The sequence below is a fragment of the Lichtheimia ornata genome, assembly GCF_029851405.1.
Source record: "Lichtheimia ornata isolate CBS 291.66 chromosome Unknown scaffold00014, whole genome shotgun sequence".
NCBI lineage: Eukaryota > Fungi > Mucoromycota > Mucoromycetes > Mucorales > Lichtheimiaceae > Lichtheimia > Lichtheimia ornata.
Genome location: NW_026695334.1, coordinates 464,640 through 481,062, shown reverse-complemented (window position 1 = coordinate 481,062; position 16,423 = coordinate 464,640). Strand labels below are relative to the sequence as shown.

At 43.4% G+C, this 16,423-nt stretch overlaps 7 protein-coding genes across 7 annotated transcripts; 5 read left to right on the top strand and 2 right to left on the bottom strand.

Moving 5' to 3' along the window:
- Nucleotides 1-760: 760 nt before the first annotated feature.
- O0I10_004137 (uncharacterized protein) lies at nucleotides 761-1,813 on the top strand (the record flags this gene model as incomplete). Its single annotated transcript, XM_058484200.1, has 5 exons — nucleotides 761-792; nucleotides 852-961; nucleotides 1,035-1,119; nucleotides 1,185-1,309; nucleotides 1,371-1,813. The coding sequence occupies 5 exons, from the start codon at nucleotides 761-763 to the stop codon at nucleotides 1,811-1,813; spliced, it is 795 nt and encodes a 264-aa protein (XP_058345188.1).
- A 392-nt stretch (nucleotides 1,814-2,205) lies between these two features.
- On the bottom strand, nucleotides 2,206-3,829 carry O0I10_004136 (uncharacterized protein; the record flags this gene model as incomplete). Its single annotated transcript, XM_058484199.1, has 5 exons — nucleotides 2,206-2,279; nucleotides 2,363-2,483; nucleotides 2,547-3,326; nucleotides 3,409-3,560; nucleotides 3,622-3,829. 5 exons carry the CDS (start codon nucleotides 3,827-3,829, stop codon nucleotides 2,206-2,208), a joined length of 1,335 nt encoding a protein of 444 aa, XP_058345187.1.
- A 1,502-nt stretch (nucleotides 3,830-5,331) lies between these two features.
- On the top strand, nucleotides 5,332-6,748 carry O0I10_004135 (uncharacterized protein; the record flags this gene model as incomplete). Its single annotated transcript, XM_058484198.1, has 2 exons — nucleotides 5,332-5,362; nucleotides 5,430-6,748. 2 exons carry the CDS (start codon nucleotides 5,332-5,334, stop codon nucleotides 6,746-6,748), a joined length of 1,350 nt encoding a protein of 449 aa, XP_058345186.1.
- Nucleotides 6,749-6,999: 251 nt separating this feature from the next.
- On the top strand, nucleotides 7,000-9,759 carry O0I10_004134 (uncharacterized protein; the record flags this gene model as incomplete). Its single annotated transcript, XM_058484197.1, has 12 exons — nucleotides 7,000-7,251; nucleotides 7,322-7,537; nucleotides 7,621-7,689; nucleotides 7,751-7,841; nucleotides 7,904-8,005; nucleotides 8,068-8,138; nucleotides 8,206-8,477; nucleotides 8,541-8,697; nucleotides 8,770-9,396; nucleotides 9,459-9,510; nucleotides 9,574-9,608; nucleotides 9,676-9,759. The coding sequence occupies 12 exons, from the start codon at nucleotides 7,000-7,002 to the stop codon at nucleotides 9,757-9,759; spliced, it is 2,028 nt and encodes a 675-aa protein (XP_058345185.1).
- A 137-nt stretch (nucleotides 9,760-9,896) lies between these two features.
- On the top strand, nucleotides 9,897-10,783 carry O0I10_004133 (uncharacterized protein; the record flags this gene model as incomplete). The annotated part of the gene is made up of 4 exons (XM_058484196.1): nucleotides 9,897-9,899; nucleotides 9,973-10,089; nucleotides 10,199-10,554; nucleotides 10,618-10,783. The coding sequence occupies 4 exons, from the start codon at nucleotides 9,897-9,899 to the stop codon at nucleotides 10,781-10,783; spliced, it is 642 nt and encodes a 213-aa protein (XP_058345184.1).
- Nucleotides 10,784-10,814: 31 nt separating this feature from the next.
- On the bottom strand, nucleotides 10,815-11,901 carry O0I10_004132 (uncharacterized protein; the record flags this gene model as incomplete). The annotated part of the gene is made up of 6 exons (XM_058484195.1): nucleotides 10,815-10,949; nucleotides 11,006-11,170; nucleotides 11,227-11,235; nucleotides 11,297-11,478; nucleotides 11,533-11,600; nucleotides 11,663-11,901. 6 exons carry the CDS (start codon nucleotides 11,899-11,901, stop codon nucleotides 10,815-10,817), a joined length of 798 nt encoding a protein of 265 aa, XP_058345183.1.
- Nucleotides 11,902-14,502: 2,601 nt separating this feature from the next.
- On the top strand, nucleotides 14,503-16,387 carry O0I10_004131 (uncharacterized protein; the record flags this gene model as incomplete). The annotated part of the gene is made up of 8 exons (XM_058484194.1): nucleotides 14,503-14,788; nucleotides 14,899-15,107; nucleotides 15,174-15,236; nucleotides 15,301-15,440; nucleotides 15,504-15,712; nucleotides 15,766-15,859; nucleotides 15,920-16,080; nucleotides 16,146-16,387. The coding sequence occupies 8 exons, from the start codon at nucleotides 14,503-14,505 to the stop codon at nucleotides 16,385-16,387; spliced, it is 1,404 nt and encodes a 467-aa protein (XP_058345182.1).
- Nucleotides 16,388-16,423: the final 36 nt, after the last annotated feature.

Genomic DNA, 16,423 nt, shown 5'->3' with positions numbered 1-16,423 from the left:
CAAATTCGGAGTAAAATGTTGATACCCACATACATAGCTCCTCACCTTCTCCTTGCTTGCAGCAAATAATAATAAAGATGATAATCAAAGCTATGGTTGATTGTTTGACATGTGGAATGCCCCAAAGTAATAGTATCACGTGATCCACCTCTTATGTATGGGATCATCCATGTTTGCATTAGATGCTATGCGTGTTCTCTATTTGTGGATCCAGATCTAAGAAAAACCCGTTGCCATGTCTTCAGCACCATAAAGGTATAGAGCCACATGCATCATTACTTTGCCAGATGCATCCATATTACCCAACAATGGAAAACACAAAGAACCTCAAGAGCAAGGCTACAACAATGATACAAGAAGTATTACATAGACGCTTTCATTGTGTCATTCCCACAAAGAGCGTGGGATAATGGCTTTATTATTGTAGAGTATCGAGCACATGTGATCTTTTTACTACATCAATGAACATCCTAGCATCGTCTAAAATGGATGCTGCTTGTCTCCTACTACAACAATTACCATATAACACAACTCTTATCTATTGAGACGCCCTGGATGCATTTAATAGACAATCGGGGGACGAAGGGATTGTTGGATGGCGTCATCCATCTCCAACACGACCTGAGGGAAGGGTGCATGAACATGAGTGGTGGTGCAATTCCAGACTGTTGCCATATTAGGTGAACGATTTCCCACTCGTTCCTCTCTACTCCTTCACCTCTGTCACCGTTCCTCACTCTCTCTCTCTTTTACATAACCCATGGCAGCCAATTATTGGGCCTCATCCCAAAAGTAGGTCGTCTTTATATACAAACACCTTTAATGTATACTAACTAGATCACTTTTTCTAGACAACACTGGCTTCTCGATCGGTGGAAGTTGGCGATCAGTCGAGAGCAAGATTTGCAGCATGTGTCGAGTGAATCGGATTACGTGAAACTCAAGATCTGGTTTTGTCATTGTAAGTACTCTAATGCGTGCCCAGAGGTTCTTTTTACTTGAAGACTCACGTCGCTATGCGACCATCCATCCAGTGATACAACGACTTGCAAAGCGGTTGCAGCTACGCCAACAAGTGGTGGCGACAGCCTTTGTGTATTTCAAACGTTTCTATGCAAAGTAAGTCCATGTTCTATCATCCATTGTAGCGTCATTGATTTACCTTTTTATATCTATGTGTGTAGTAATAGTCTTCGAAAGACGGATCCAGTGCTTGTCTTGGTGACATGTGTATACCTAGCAACGAAGATTGAGGAGTGTCCTATTCATATCAAAGTCGTTACCCAAGAAGCGAAGCATCTTTTTCAACGTAAGCCCTTTTCATGGATCATTATCATCATCATTATGGATCATTCACCACCACGCTGTAGCTGAATTTGGTGGATTCCCCTATGACAGTTCCAAGGTGGCCGAGTTTGAGTTTTATTTGCTGGAAGAGCTTCAATTCTATCTTATCGTTTGGCATCCCTATCGACCCCTTTTACAAATATGCGAAGAACTGGGAATGCGTGAATCCGGTATCCAGTATGCTTGGTTTATTGTCAACGATTCGTATCGAACGGACGTGTGCCTACTTTATCCACCTCACATGATTGCCCTTGCCGCCATTTATATGACCGTGGTCCTTAATCATGCCGATTTTGCACCAGGTTCAGCAGGAGATCGTACCGATATGCGTCAATGGTTTGCCGATTTGAATGTGGATATGGAAAGTATCGTGGAGATTGTCCAGGATATTCTCTCAATCTATGAAGTATGGAAGGATTGGAAAGAGGATAAAATGATGCTGATATGGAAAGAGTTACGATCCTAGAACTTCCGCCCACAACGCGCATACACACATTCTCATCACCACCACCACCACCCTCGTCATTGTATTCCATCTGCCGGACAGATCTTCCAATCATCATATCCCAAAATTATAGGCCAACCCCCCACCCACCCACCAGCTATGTGTTGCTCTCTCTCTTTCTCTTTTGTCATTAGAGCCTCCCATTCATTCCTTGTACATTTCATGATTTAGCTTTTTGCAAAGAAAGAAAAAATACAAACGTTTTTTTATACACGCTCACACACATGCACGCACACACAAAGAAGCTTGATTGCCGTACAATCCATTACTATCACTAGCCTGTTTTATGTTAAAGGGTATTCAATCATGGGGGGGGCAGGACCAGGGGTGGGGGCCACCTTTCAACACCATGGTCAAGATTGGCAATACTCCCATAGCCTTGTCAATAACTCTGGTCCAAGCGAGTAGAGATCCATTACAACTTCATCTATTAAGGAGCCAAAAGATATTAGCAAATTACCACAAGCAAGGTCACATAACGCACACACACACACACACACACACACATACCTTCTTTTTCTTCCACGATCATCTCATCCGTCCTCCATTTTTCAATAAGTTCTTGTATATCTGCTAGGCGTGCAGTATCCATATTACTTAGCCTTCGGGCAAGTTCCAACATATTAACATTCTAGAAGGGAGAGAGAGCGGGTCAATAGGGTCTATTCATAGCAGCGAATAAAATAACACTTACATCAGGTATTCCCCAAGCACGTCGCATATCAGGACTCATATCCGATCCATGTATTGGGTTCACGTGATCAAGATCACTTTCAGTATACACGTCGTCAACGATATGTGCTTCTTGACCATTTCCATCATGCTTGTGATCATTGTCTTCGCCTGTATTGCTGTTTTCGGACGAGGAGGATGAACCATGATGATGTTTACCATATCCATTTTGCTGTGGTCGATGATGATGATGATGGTTGTTGTTGTTTCGACCGTCATATGTATTGCCATAACTTGAACCTCCTGAGGATTCAGATCTACCTCCACCTCCACCTTGGTGAGTGGGTACTGTAGCAGGTCGTTCATCTGTGTCGCTTAAATCTGACATGTAATGATGATTATTGTGATGCGGATGATGGTGATTATCGTACTCGGCCTGTGGAGTCTTTATGCTCCGGGTATAGTCGTACGGGCTAGTCAACATACCACTGGTGGCAGCGGAAGGGGATGCAAAGGATTGTGGCGAAATGGAATAATTGGATGAATAGCCGGCATTCGGTTGTTGTTGTTGTTGTGTTGCAAACATGGGTGTCGAAGGTGACATGGAAGAGGCACCAGCAGCAGCAGTAGCAGCACCGGGTTCTATTTCACGTGGTCGAGCTGTAGCAGCATTGGCAGGTGAACGAATCTTTTTGTTGGCAATGGATGAAGAAGATTTCTCTAACGAGTTGGCTCGTCGTTTCCTGCCTCCATGCGATGATCGAAGTAATGCCAATAATTCCTGTGTTGGGTTTTGGAAGACCTTGGATAGGTGTGTGTGTGTGTCAATCCTTATCCTTCAACCACATCCAATGACACCACCACCTCCTCCTCCCCTCACTTACCACGGTGCGTATCACCGAGTAACTCGATTGCATAAAGCTAAGATCAAATAATAGCACCTCGGTGGCAACATTATTGGCAAAGTTCAAAACAATGCGCATGTCAAATTCGCCCCATCCTTTTTCTTGCAAGACATAGGGTTCCTTGGTTACCACTAAAAAGTCTAGATTAGATCCATTCCAATCTATCCATTCCCATCCCATGATCCTACTTACCTCGACGAGGATTCTCAAACGTTGGATGAAGAATGTATTCCACATGATCCAATAGTTCGGATAGTCGTCCTTTCTTATCCTTTCCATTTTCCACAGCAACCAGCTTGATCTTCCAATTACGCAATGGATGGCCTTCAACTGTTTGTGCATCAGGGCCCTTGATGATACTGTTTTGAAAGGTGATCTTGATATCCAAGGTCGGTTCCATCTATTGTATGTAAACGTCAAAATGAAAAAGTTCACCCCTTTACCTACTTTTATCCACTTTTCCTTTACCTACCCTGATAGTTCAGCTGCACTCGCCCACTTGTTCTCGATACGTGTGTGATATGGATAGAGAGAGTTGTACCCGAAACTTGAAGGGAGGTAGGTGTTGGTCGTTCAATCGATATGCTGGAACAAAGAAACAAGCACAAGAGCTGTGATTAGTCAAGGGTTGCAACAACACGTAGCGCCGATCGTGCATGGCAGAGCGAACCTCTTGTTTTGGAGTTGAAATGAGACACATACAGCGTGTAAAGAGGGATCACTGCAATGTGTGAGTGAGCTGAAAAGGGAAGTAAGACAAAGCGTGAGGCACCACTACTCTCTCCACTCACACCCACAGCAGGTCCATTTCAACCTACCATATTCTTTCTCCTTCCTCGCCTTGGAACTCCGGCTCAAAATCATTGTATTTCTTGGTTCACCTGCGATTCATTATCCTCAAATCTTGCTGTTGTTGCCATGGAATCCTTAATATAGGTTCACTTTGTTATAATAATACTCGTCGTAAATTCAAAGACCAATAACCTAAACAGACTCTCTGTTGAAGGTGGTGGTTGATCAATAATCCTATAAGAAGAATGATGTTGTTGGTAGTACTCTAATAATGATGCATGAAAGATGAAAAACAGTAAGTTCCACCTACTACTTGGCCTTTCGATAAACAACCCCCATTATAAAGGCTTATGACGTACAAATACCGATATCCCATAGGCATGTAAGAGTTGAACTGTGCGTAAGAAGAAATCTCTCCTTTATTGTGCCCCTGCTTTTATATACGTATACGATAGCGCAAGTATTCTTATACTGCTTCATAACGTGCGGCGACAACACTGGTGGTGGTGGTTCATGTCATAGGGCCCCCTTTTATCCCATGCTGCTGCTGCTGCTGCTGCTGCTGCTGTCAAAACCAGTCAGCTGGTTGGTGCTCGCCCGTTGCTGCATTTAGCAAGCTTACTTTTAAATCACAAAAGCACGTGCACTGGATTATTTATGCAATGTGCAATATCTAACTAAAGGTTCAACGACATACACTTGCTTGACGTTTGATTTCATAATGGTGTATCCTGTCATCTATGGTCTAGGAAATGCAAAGAAAAAAAAAGGATTGACCTCCCCATTCCTTCTCCTTCTTTAGCGCCCTCGGTCCGTGTGTGTGTGTGTGTGTGTGTGTGATGTGATCTATAGAGTATGTGCTTCTCCTCAAATCCACCCACCACTTTCTTTGCGTGTTGAAAAGAGGCTATTTTGCTCCTATCATCCTTGCCTCTTTTTTTCCTTCACCCCCTTTTTCTCTCTCTCACACACACAAGATCGATCCCCAAATCCTCCATCCTTGTTCTCTCATCTTCCTCCTTCTTATTTTCTCGTTTTCTACTGTTTTTTCGTGTTTTCTTTATTCTTTTCTTGTTGTTTTCTCTCTCAAACTAATATCGATTTGATACCATGGCCGCTGGAGACTGGTTTGAATATTCAGGTACATAGGATGATAGGATGAATCATGTCGTTAGACCATGTGATATGAACACACGCAAACACATTAGACGACGACATCCAGGCACGTAGCAGCATGGATAGTGTAAATGGATACCAAATTCACCAAGAGGATGAGATCAAGGAGTATGAGCTGCCACCAGCGGCGGCGGCTACTACAACAACCACCGCAAGGAGCAATGGGGTTGTCAATGGATATCCACATCATGAAAACAATGGCGAGTATATGCAAGACATGTTATCATCCTCAAGCTCCACAACTTCAGCCTCCTCCAGCATCAGCGGTGATCATCCTATCGCATCTCAACAGCGTTCCAGCAGCTTTTTTTCTCGGCTGACATCCATCCCCATTGTTCAAGATAGTCTTTCAGGAGCACAAAAGACAATGGAACAACACGCACTTGGAAGATTGGCAGGTCGTACCCTTTGTGCTCTTTATAATCGCACTGCACCCTATGTCAACTATGAGAGTCGTTGGAGTACACAATTGCAATTTGCCAATGATATTGGTCATCGATCCCTGGATTTGCTTGAGCAGCAATGTCCATTGATTGTGAATGGATCCAGTAAAGATTTGGCCCAAGCTCCGCATTTGATGGCAGATGAAATCCGTTGTCGTATCTCAAGCACCGTACGCAAGATTCGTGCACCTGCATCAGTAGGACTTGTGATGGATAATCTCGAAGCTGTGTTGGATCAATACTTTCCTGCAGAGGAAGGTGATGATGACAATGAGGAGGAGGATTTGATTGATCCAAAAGATGGAAAACGTCTAAGCGAAGATGATGATGACAATACGACACCCACCTACTATCAATTGTTACGCATGTACCGTATTGCTAATTCTCTCTCAGGACGTATTGCCAGGAGAATCACCTTGAATTTGAACAACAAGAAAAAGGTTCGAAAGGGTGATGATGATGAAGAAGAAGAAGAGGAAGAAGCTCGAATGAGTCAATGGCTCGTGCATCAAATGCAAATGCTTCTAGAGCACTTGGAAGCTTACAAGACCCAATTGCCCGAACCACTGCAATCCCTTGTAGTCCAACCCTTGATTCAATTGGCTCATCAAGAATATGACATCTTGCAACAAGAACTCGAGAAACCTGGATTGACTCCAGTAGAACGTGCTCGCAACGTGCTTGCCGTATCCCAGGATACCGTCATTATGCCTTTATTGCAACGTTCCGTTCAATCCATGCATAATCAAGTCATTTTTTATCGCTCACTTGCACAAGAGAATAGAGCTCATGTCATGAATGAGTTATCATCCAAATTGCCTATCCTTGCTAGTCTTGCTCCCATGTCAGCCTTGGCTAGCCACTACAAGAGTACTCAAAAAGAAGCAACACCTACTGAAGCGTACTAAACACGTTGCATCCCCCCTCCTTTTTTTATTATCACATTCTTTAGTTGTAGTTGTAGTTTTGCGTTTACATGACAAAAAATTCACTAAAGTCATTTGTCGGCTTAATATCTCGATATGGATGGTTGGCTTTTTTTGTGTGTTTGATCGTGTGTGATTTTTCAAGCGGCGGCTGTCAACCTTCTTGACCTGTTGCTTTATACTCTTCTTACCTCTTTCCTCTTTACCTCTTTCACCCTAATCAACGCACCACCATGGAGCTACGACGTAGTCACCGCATTCGTGTCTCCGATTACACAGAAAACCGCACTGGTCAATCAACGGGCCATGAAGAGAACGACAACGACAACGACGACGACTACAACGAGGAACGTGTTGTTGTCCAAAAGTACAAGAGCAGAAAGCGTCCCAGCGCAAAGCTACCAGAGGTGGAATCGATCGACACCCTCATTTCTGCCAAACGTCAAAGGTCGCAATTTGTTGACAAGAGTGATCAGCTTCAACTGGTAATAGTGGTACAGTTCTCTATATACGTACGTATCTATCAACTCACGCACGAAAACGCGGTCTTTACAGTTATTTGCCCAACTCAACGACGCACCTGCAACAGACGATGAGGAGGATGGAAAATCCTTATCCAGTGAAGAAGAATCGATCAAGCCAGAGTTACGTGAACGACAAGATCTATTGGATAGCGATCATTCGGATAATGACAGCGAAGTGGGCATTGGCGATATTCTGGCATCAACAGCACAAGTATTGGATGAAGAAAGGCATGAAAGACTTAAAGAGGTAACATTGGGGGATCGTACCAGGTACCCTTTCATCGCCCCTTCCATGCGTGTATGATATCGTATTGACGTGTGTCGATCTAGGTCTTCACTGATAGTCCAGCACAATATGACAATAAGACCGAATATCGATTCTTTCGGCGAAGGTGCAAAGTAGGTTCCTTTTGGATGGATACATGAATGGGAAGGTATTGATTGGTGATGAGACATTTAGTTACCAGATCCATTGTGGGTGGATGACAATTATCCATTACTCCAAGACACAACTCGACAGCGTGAGAATTCCATCTTTGAATTCTCTTCCAGTAAGTATCGATCATGGATTGTGTGTGGAAAGGAAGAAAGCATTGAGCTATTATTTGTATAGGTGCCTCGGGTCGCAAATTCATGCTAAGCAGTGGTTGTCTTCGAGCATGGTATCGTCGTGAATGGCCTCCGCATCATCTATACCAATGGCTATTTCAAGTTGGTAAGCGCATAGCCATTTACAAGGCAACTTTTGTCTCATCTCTGGTATTATCAAAACGTTAGTGGCATTTGAAGAAGATCAATTGGTTGCCCATCATGCATATGAAACGCTCAATGCGCTATGGAAAAACTTGGCAAGTAACAACGCACAGCATGAATTAAGGGTATTTGACTAATCAATGCATGTATTATCATGAATAGGGACCTGAGCCAGCAGCCTATATCCCCAGCGACGAATTAGGGAGCAAACGCAACACCAATCGACATGTTGAGATGGACGAGTTTATTTATGTGCTCAAAAACTATGGAGCTGTCAAATCGGAAATGGCAAAGGAAGATGGCGAGATTCCCCGATCCTCAAACAATCCACTGCTCTTTTTGGAAGATTGGTCTGATCAACCAGGAGAACAACGGATCCCTGTCATTCAACTATCGTACATCTTGCGCCTGTTTGGTTACTCTGTGAGGACATGGTAAGTTTGGATGGCATAGGAAAGATGATGGAAACAAGCTGATGGGGTGTGTTCATTGATTAGGCCCGAGGCTTATCAACAAGTGGGCATTGGATACATTATACGATTACTGCTACAGATATCTCTGGATCGTTCCATTGGCAATATTGTGAGACGAGATCTGCAAGATGGTATCGAATCGTGTTTATCGGTATTGGATAAAGCAACGTGGAAGAATGAGGTACGTTGAAAAGAGAGAGAGGGAGAGGGCAATGGCAAGAATAAGCAAACTTACATGGCATATGGGATTTAGCTCTTACAATTGGCAGCCGATTTATGCTCACGATTTACATCCATCACGCTTCAATGTCAATTAATCCATGCGCTCAAACCGACGTATGCTCGCTCAGTGTATCTTCGACGTATGATCGGTTTAACAGCCATCATGTATGAAAATCGACACGTATTCCACCCACCACCACCGCCATCATCATCATCATTACCTACCCAAGAAACGACAATGACAAATACCTCCAATAGTAATACACCCAACGGCACTTGCAGTGATAATAGCTCAGGATCATCATCGTACGAAACGGCTCCAACAGGGCTCACGAGAACTGACAGCTACATGTCCGTATCAACCATGCATTCGGATACAGTCGATGCCATGTCTATTGCAGGAACACCTATCGCTGACAGGGAAATGGAAGATGTCAATGAGCAGCAGCAGCAGCAGCAGCAGCAAGAGGAAGAGGAAGAGTACCCATTACCTCGTGTGGAACCTGAGAACATCCTTGAGCAATTATTACGAGTGATTGAAAACCCTGCGAGTGCGTTTCAGCAACGAGATCATGATGATTATGATGAGTTATTAGCGCAAATTCAATTGGTGGATGCTGCTATCGGAGGCCGGGAACTGGAAATGCTGCGGGAACAGGTAACATTGATCATGAATACAAAAGGGCCTACGGCTAAATGGGAATGTTTATTTATTGTTAGCCAACGATCAAGGAAATCATTCGTCACCTGCAAGTAATGAATCGTCGAATAGGTTAGTAATGAATGTCTTGTGATGTCTTTATTTGGTATTCACTCACTCGTCGTAAAATAATAGGTGGGCGATCTACAGGTGTGTTGCCTCGTATAAGGGTGAGTATCAGTGTGTGTGTGTGTATGGATGTGTGTGGATTCCTAAATGATGTTTGTATCTATCTAGGCAAGTGCCGCTGTTCAACGAGTGTGGAATCGGTTGGCGTATGCGACTGGTAGAGAAAGTGCCGGTGGCATGGATGAAGCATGACGTGTGAAACACCTTAGCCATGCAAACGCTATCAGCGATGACCTAACTCCGCTCCTCCTTGTTCCCCTTTTATCCTTTTCTTTACACACGCACACTTTACTTTCACACCTTTTTCACTGTACATTTTTTCTTATATAATGGTATGAATATCAAGCACACACAACATTCTACATAAAGAAGCATATTCACACTTTCAATTTCTCCGTATTCAAGAGTGAACCACGAGAGTACCTTTACAAGATTCTGGTCGTTGGAGATCTCGGCACTGGCAAGACCTCCATCATTCGACGTTATGTGCACAATATATTTTCGAGCAACTATAAATCCACAGTAGGTTGTTTGTTCCATGGTGGAGACTGGACTCGACCTGTTCTATGACACGTGTTCCTTATTTCTCTTACAACTGATACACACCCTTCTTACCCTTTCTCTGTGCTAGATCGGAGTTGATTTTGCACTCAAGGTCATTCAATGGTCACCCGAGATCATTGTAAGGTTGCAATTGTGGGATATTGCTGGTCAAGAACGATTTGGCAACATGACGCGTGTTTATTACAAGGCTGCTCTTGGTGCATTTGTTGTATGTGATCTTACACGTCAATCCACATTTGAAGGTGTTACAAAATGGAAGGATGATATCGATGCAAAAGTATCATTACCCGAAGCATGGGGCGGTGGTCGAATTCCTGTTGTCCTGTTAGCAAACAAGAGTGATCTCGCCAATGATGGCCATGGTCAACATGTCAATCCAGCAGAGATGGATGAGTTGTGTGAAAAGCATGGTTTTATTAAATGGTAAGATGAGCTTGCTTGTGTAATGAAAAATGGTTTATTGATATGTATGCTACATCATCCTAGGTTCGAGACATCTGCTAAGGACAATACCAACATTGATGAAGCTGCCAAGTTCCTGATCAAGTCTATCTTGGATATTGAAGAGCAACATGGTTCGCCAGATCTCGAGGAAGATGAAAGGATACAATTGGAAGAATCGAATGCAAGCAATAGTGGAGGATGTTGTTGAATGACAATAAAACAAATGGGCATGTGGTTGTCTAGTGATCGTCTTCTTCAGGCCCAGGACAATTCTCGTCAAGATCTCGTTGATCATTGTACTTGACAGCGCACCAAAAGCAATACGTGTGCTCATTCCTTAAATACGACACGAGTCGCTCTAATCGTTCTTCAAGCTGATCCATTCATTAGTGTACACCCTTCAGTAAAGAACACACGCCCCCTTCCTTACCGGCAATGCTTTGAGCGCTTCCACCTCTTCTTCAGGATACGGTAATGGGTCCTCCTCAGCCTTTTCATCCTCGCCCGATACCTCGCCATTATCCTTTTCTTGTTCTTGATTCCCTTGCTCATCCTCAGTTTTCTCGGGTATATTGAAGATCCATAATATATTCATCTGCAGAAGGTGGTGATGATGAGCCCCCAATAGATTTTGATCTTGTAGATTCTTACCTCGATGCCCTAAACAACAAAATGCAGTGAGTATGATGATGCTCGAGAATGATGCAAATCCCATCCATACCTTATCCTTATCAAGTTTTTCGATCAACGACGCAGCAGCTCTTGATCGACGCATACGTTGGGCCTCCTTGACGCGTTGTGCCATCAACTCACGATACTCTTCAGGATCAATATTGGGTCTCTTTGCTTCTTGTTCCTTTGCCTCTTCTTCAAGAGCACGCTTGGTTCCAATGCCACCACGACCTAATCACTCGTTTGAGCAAAGGATCCACCCTATGATGCATATTATCCACGTACCTTGCTTCAGTTCGACAGCAATGGGTGCCTTCATACCATCACCCGACTTGCCCAAAGCCATACCCTTCCTGTAAAGAAAAAAGGATCGTCAATAAAAAGGATCTTGCAACAACAAGAGCCATTCACCTACTTGAATCCCATCTTCATCAACATTTGCATGCCCTTGTTGTCTTCGCTAACAGACTGGTTCAATCCTTCTTCACGCGCCTTCTTCTCCATTTGTGCACGTGGTGCAATGTACGCCTTGCGCTCATGCTCACGAGTCGCCTGCTTTCTTCGCTCGCTGTATGTTTGTGGCTGCTTCTTTTCATGCTGTTCAGCCTGAATCAGGTACTTTTCGGACATGTAGTCTTCTTCAGAATCGCTCATTGTGTCGGGTGAACAGGTTGTTGGAGGAAAAGAGGAAGAGGTGTCAAGACTAGTACCCCGCATGATCAAGTCCGCATGATATTGAAGAAATGGCTTCGGTGCTACAACGATGGAGCATCGCTGGGGAAGGTGCTCAAGCAATCTATCACTCTTTGATTGATGATACTTTTCAAAACCAATGTTGATGCAAGTATTATGATGGGGGGGCTCTTTTGTAACCCTGTGAATGAGAGCTAATCTTTGTCTTCAATTGTTCATTGTTCCTTCATTGTCGTGGTCATCATTGTGCTATTTGGCTCTTTTTTCTTCAAGGTAAAACCTAATCATCTTGCGTGAGGAAGCACATTCCCACACAACTTTCGATGTAGCTAGCTCCCGCGAAAGATGCAATGTTGGATTAGGCGGTACATCCTACTACAGCCTATAGATCCCCATATGCTCAAACACACTTCTTACATCACAGGTCCCCTTAAATCGAATTCATATATAAAGTACAACAAATGATGGAATAAAACTGGGCTCTTAATCCTCATCGCAATGGTCATTGTGGGATTTGAGTGGTTGCATGTATCAAAGGGGATTTATACACAGCTGACTACATTATGCAAATGGTCATTGGAAATCGGTGCTCGGAATAGGGGCACCTGTCAATCCGATTGTGTCACCATGCAACCGTTGTATACGTGTAAAAAAGTGTAATTGACTTGAATTAGGCATATAATGTTGTGGCCGGGTATTACTAAGATGACAAGCAAGGGCCAATTTTGTCATACAAATGCAACTTGGAACAAGCTGTTGCATGGTGTTCCCGTGACCACGCAATTACGTTGTTGGCATCCTTTTATGCAATCTAATCTTGAGCAAAGCATCATTTTCAGCCCTGACAGCGCATGGTGACACAATCGGATTGACAGCTCCCTTAATGCTCCTGGTTACCAATTCCTACTAGTGGCCGCTGCTTGGGTTTATAACATGATCATATGCAATTTGATCCCCTTTCACTTGAGAAGACCACCATTGGATCACAAGCGACCCTTTTCAATAAGATACATGGTGATCCATTTTCTCTAGAGGGGCTCAGAGAGTTTAAAAATTACGATCCCACGGGGCTTGGTATCCAATCCAAAAGCTCTACTTGGCACGGACTGCGTTTGCGAGTACATAGGAATGGGAGCAATCATATACACATCAAGCATTATTATTATCAACATGCTCAAACTCGTGTCCTTTTTGAAATAGTGGCAGTACAAGGATATCCAATGATCAATTTGCTCAAGCATACACTTGTCAAAATACGCCAAAACCCGGATGCGCTCTAGACGGGGAAATGATCCCCCGACCCAAAGCGATGGAAAGCTTGTTTATCAATGAGATACTGTACAATACGCCAAATAAGATCACTTTTGCTTAGAGGATAACATCCACATTATCACTACTCAGGCTATTCATGTGCCAAAATGCGTATTGAGTTGACATTGGAAGGTGAGTTGACTACCTGGTAACGAAGAAATTTGCAAAGCCAAGAAGTTGGTATCATGTGCATTCATTCTCAGAATCATATGTTGAGTGGGATACACGTGGGTTTTGATTTACGCGATGTTGGGCTGTTTTGACAAACATCATAGATGATAGTTGCATTTTTAGACCATTCGGAAGTAGATGTCATTCAGCCTTTGATAGCGCACTACCTACTAGCCGCGAAGAATGGATGCCTTTTCGCCATGGATGGCATAGCAGCTGTGATTCTCGATCATTGTTAGTGTAATGGGTTTGTGCGATACATACTCAGAAGAAAACACAATTGCATCGCATGCTGTGCTACAAGGGGATAGGCTTGGCATCATCAACAAGCTACTACATCATGTATTCGTTGTTGAAAAAACAAGCGATGAATTGAGACGCTAAGCGAGACAAAGAATGATCATGTCCCTAGAGCGGTGTTGCTGATGATTTATAATAAACATTTATCTGTGACATTTTGTCATCCTGCAACGATGTCAATTCCCGGTATTCTCCTCCTCCCTCTCACCGCTTTAGTATTCTCAGATTCTTACCCCACCACCATGATGACGATGATGGTGATGATCGACTCTTCGATCCGCTTTCCTACTTTTTGTTACCTAGAGCACATCTTTTACCGGGTATGATCTTTGCATTTTTCAATGCTTGAATGATCACATGAGCACTTTGGGAATTGAAAGGCACACACACGTCATCCTTCATCATCACGTAAAAGATAACCACCATTGCTCCTTTTACTATTAGCCTTTCCAACCGAACGATTGGCATGTGCTATATCCTTGATGGTTTCATGGATCAATAATTGCAAACGAGCTTGGGCGTAGAGAGAGATCAAAAACGCTCGACTCGAGTACTAAGCCTAAAATAATATCCGCATTAGCCAGCTATTGATTCATAGGGTGCTTGAATCAAAGAGAAGGAAGGGGGGAAAACGATCCCCCGCCAAGCGAAACCTGGTTTGCGGACATGCATGGTTACTGTGACACAAATCGACCGACAACATCGGCGATCCGCTAGAATCCCCATTTTGATTCCCTTTCTTTTGCGTTTGTTTTTTCACCTGAGCGGCGGCAGCGGATCATGACTACGACCACCACCACCACCAATACCGATCCGCAGCAACAACAAGATACTCGATCTTCTCAATGCTTTTCAATTACATCAAGATGCGAAAGCAATCATAGTGATGATACCGCTTGCAATGATGTAGATGTTGATCAAGAAGAAAAGCAAGGCACACATGATGAAAAAATTCAATCCTACGCTGAACAAGATCAACCACCACCTGATGGTGGTTATGGATGGCTTGTTGTACTTGGATCATTTCTCTCTCTTTTTACCGTCTTTGGCACCATCTTTAGCTGGGGTAGGCTATGTACCTTCTTCTCTTTTGAAATGAATTAGGGGAAGAACCTCAATCATCATGTGTGTGGTTGAAATAACAGCACATCTTCTAAACACACATGTATACGCTAGGTGTCATGCAAGATTACTATGAACAAAACATCTTTGGTGCCTCATCCACGGTGCAACTTAGTTTTGTCAGCACTCTAATTCTAGTGTTTACTTTTGGTGGAAGCTTATTCAGTCGTATCTTTGAACTTGTTCTTGGCACACGTTTTGCATTGCTGCTTGCTACTGTGCTTTACACCGCTGGAATGGAAGCTGCTGGTTCAGCCTCAGAGGTATAAAATTTTCTCTCTCTCTATTTCTAATCTTCATCAGCCCTCTAAGTAACTTTTTTAATATAGATCTGGCATCTTTATCTCGCACTTGGCGTATGCACAGGCATGGGCAATGCCATTATCTATGCGGTAATTTGTCACCCTCGTATGGGATTTTACGATGGCTTATCATCTTAAGGACTTTATCCATTAGATCGCGATGCGTGTTACACCTCAATGGTTCCGTAAGCGGAGAAGCACTGCCATGGCAATGATTGCCAGCTCGACCGGTATCGGTGGTCTCGTTATCCCATTTATCATGACCGGTGTCAATCAAAAGCTGGGTGCTTCATGGTATGCTAGCATTTGTGTGTGGGCATTAAAACAATCGAATCCTAACGATGAATCACCACTTAGGACGTTTCGTATCATGGGATTGATCTTTTTGGTATTCAATTTGAGTGCCTGCTTGCTAGTGAGAGAAAGAACACAAATCAAATCAAAGTTGACCGGCATGGGCGACTTTTTTCAACCGGCTCTCTACAAAGACGGCACCTTTTCTTTATGGGCGGCAGCGGCATTGTTCCAAATCCTTTATTTATTCATCCCTCTTTTCTTTGTTCCTTGTAAGTGAGTATACATAGCACCACTTTAAAATATTTATCATGACTTCCTATAGCATACGCCACCCATATTGGCCTGAACGCTTCTCAAGGAACAGCGTTACTCGCTGTACTCTCCTCTGCCAACTTTGTAGGACGTATCATAGCTGGGTATGTAAACGACCGTTCCCATGACAACGAGCCCAGTTTACTAAATAGTTACCCTCTTAGAGTATTGGCTGATCGCTTTGGTTGTGTGAATACCAACATACTCTATGCTCTCATGTCATGCCTCTCTACGTTCCTTATTTGGACTTTTGCATACGACTATGGTAGTATGATGGCCTACGTTGTTGTTTTTGGCTTGTTTGGTGGATCCTTTTTCGCCTTGTGTAAGTCATGATACCTTTTATGATAGCCATTGTATATGCTTATCCAATCCGTTTCTATTCTATAGGCAGTCCAATCACAGTCGTAGTAGTGGGCGTGGAAAAATACCCATACGCATTTTCATTACTCATGGTCAGCATCGTCCCTGGTCTCTTTGGCTCCCCCATTGCCAGTGCCATTGAAAGAGTATCAAGCATTGAACCATTTCTCACATACAAGATTTTCACTGGTATCATGGCGTTTTTCTGTACCCTTCTCTTGGTCATTTTACGATTTCGCATATCTCCAAAATTCCTTGCCAAAGTCTAATCATCCATTTGCCACATTGTACGATCACTTTTTCAT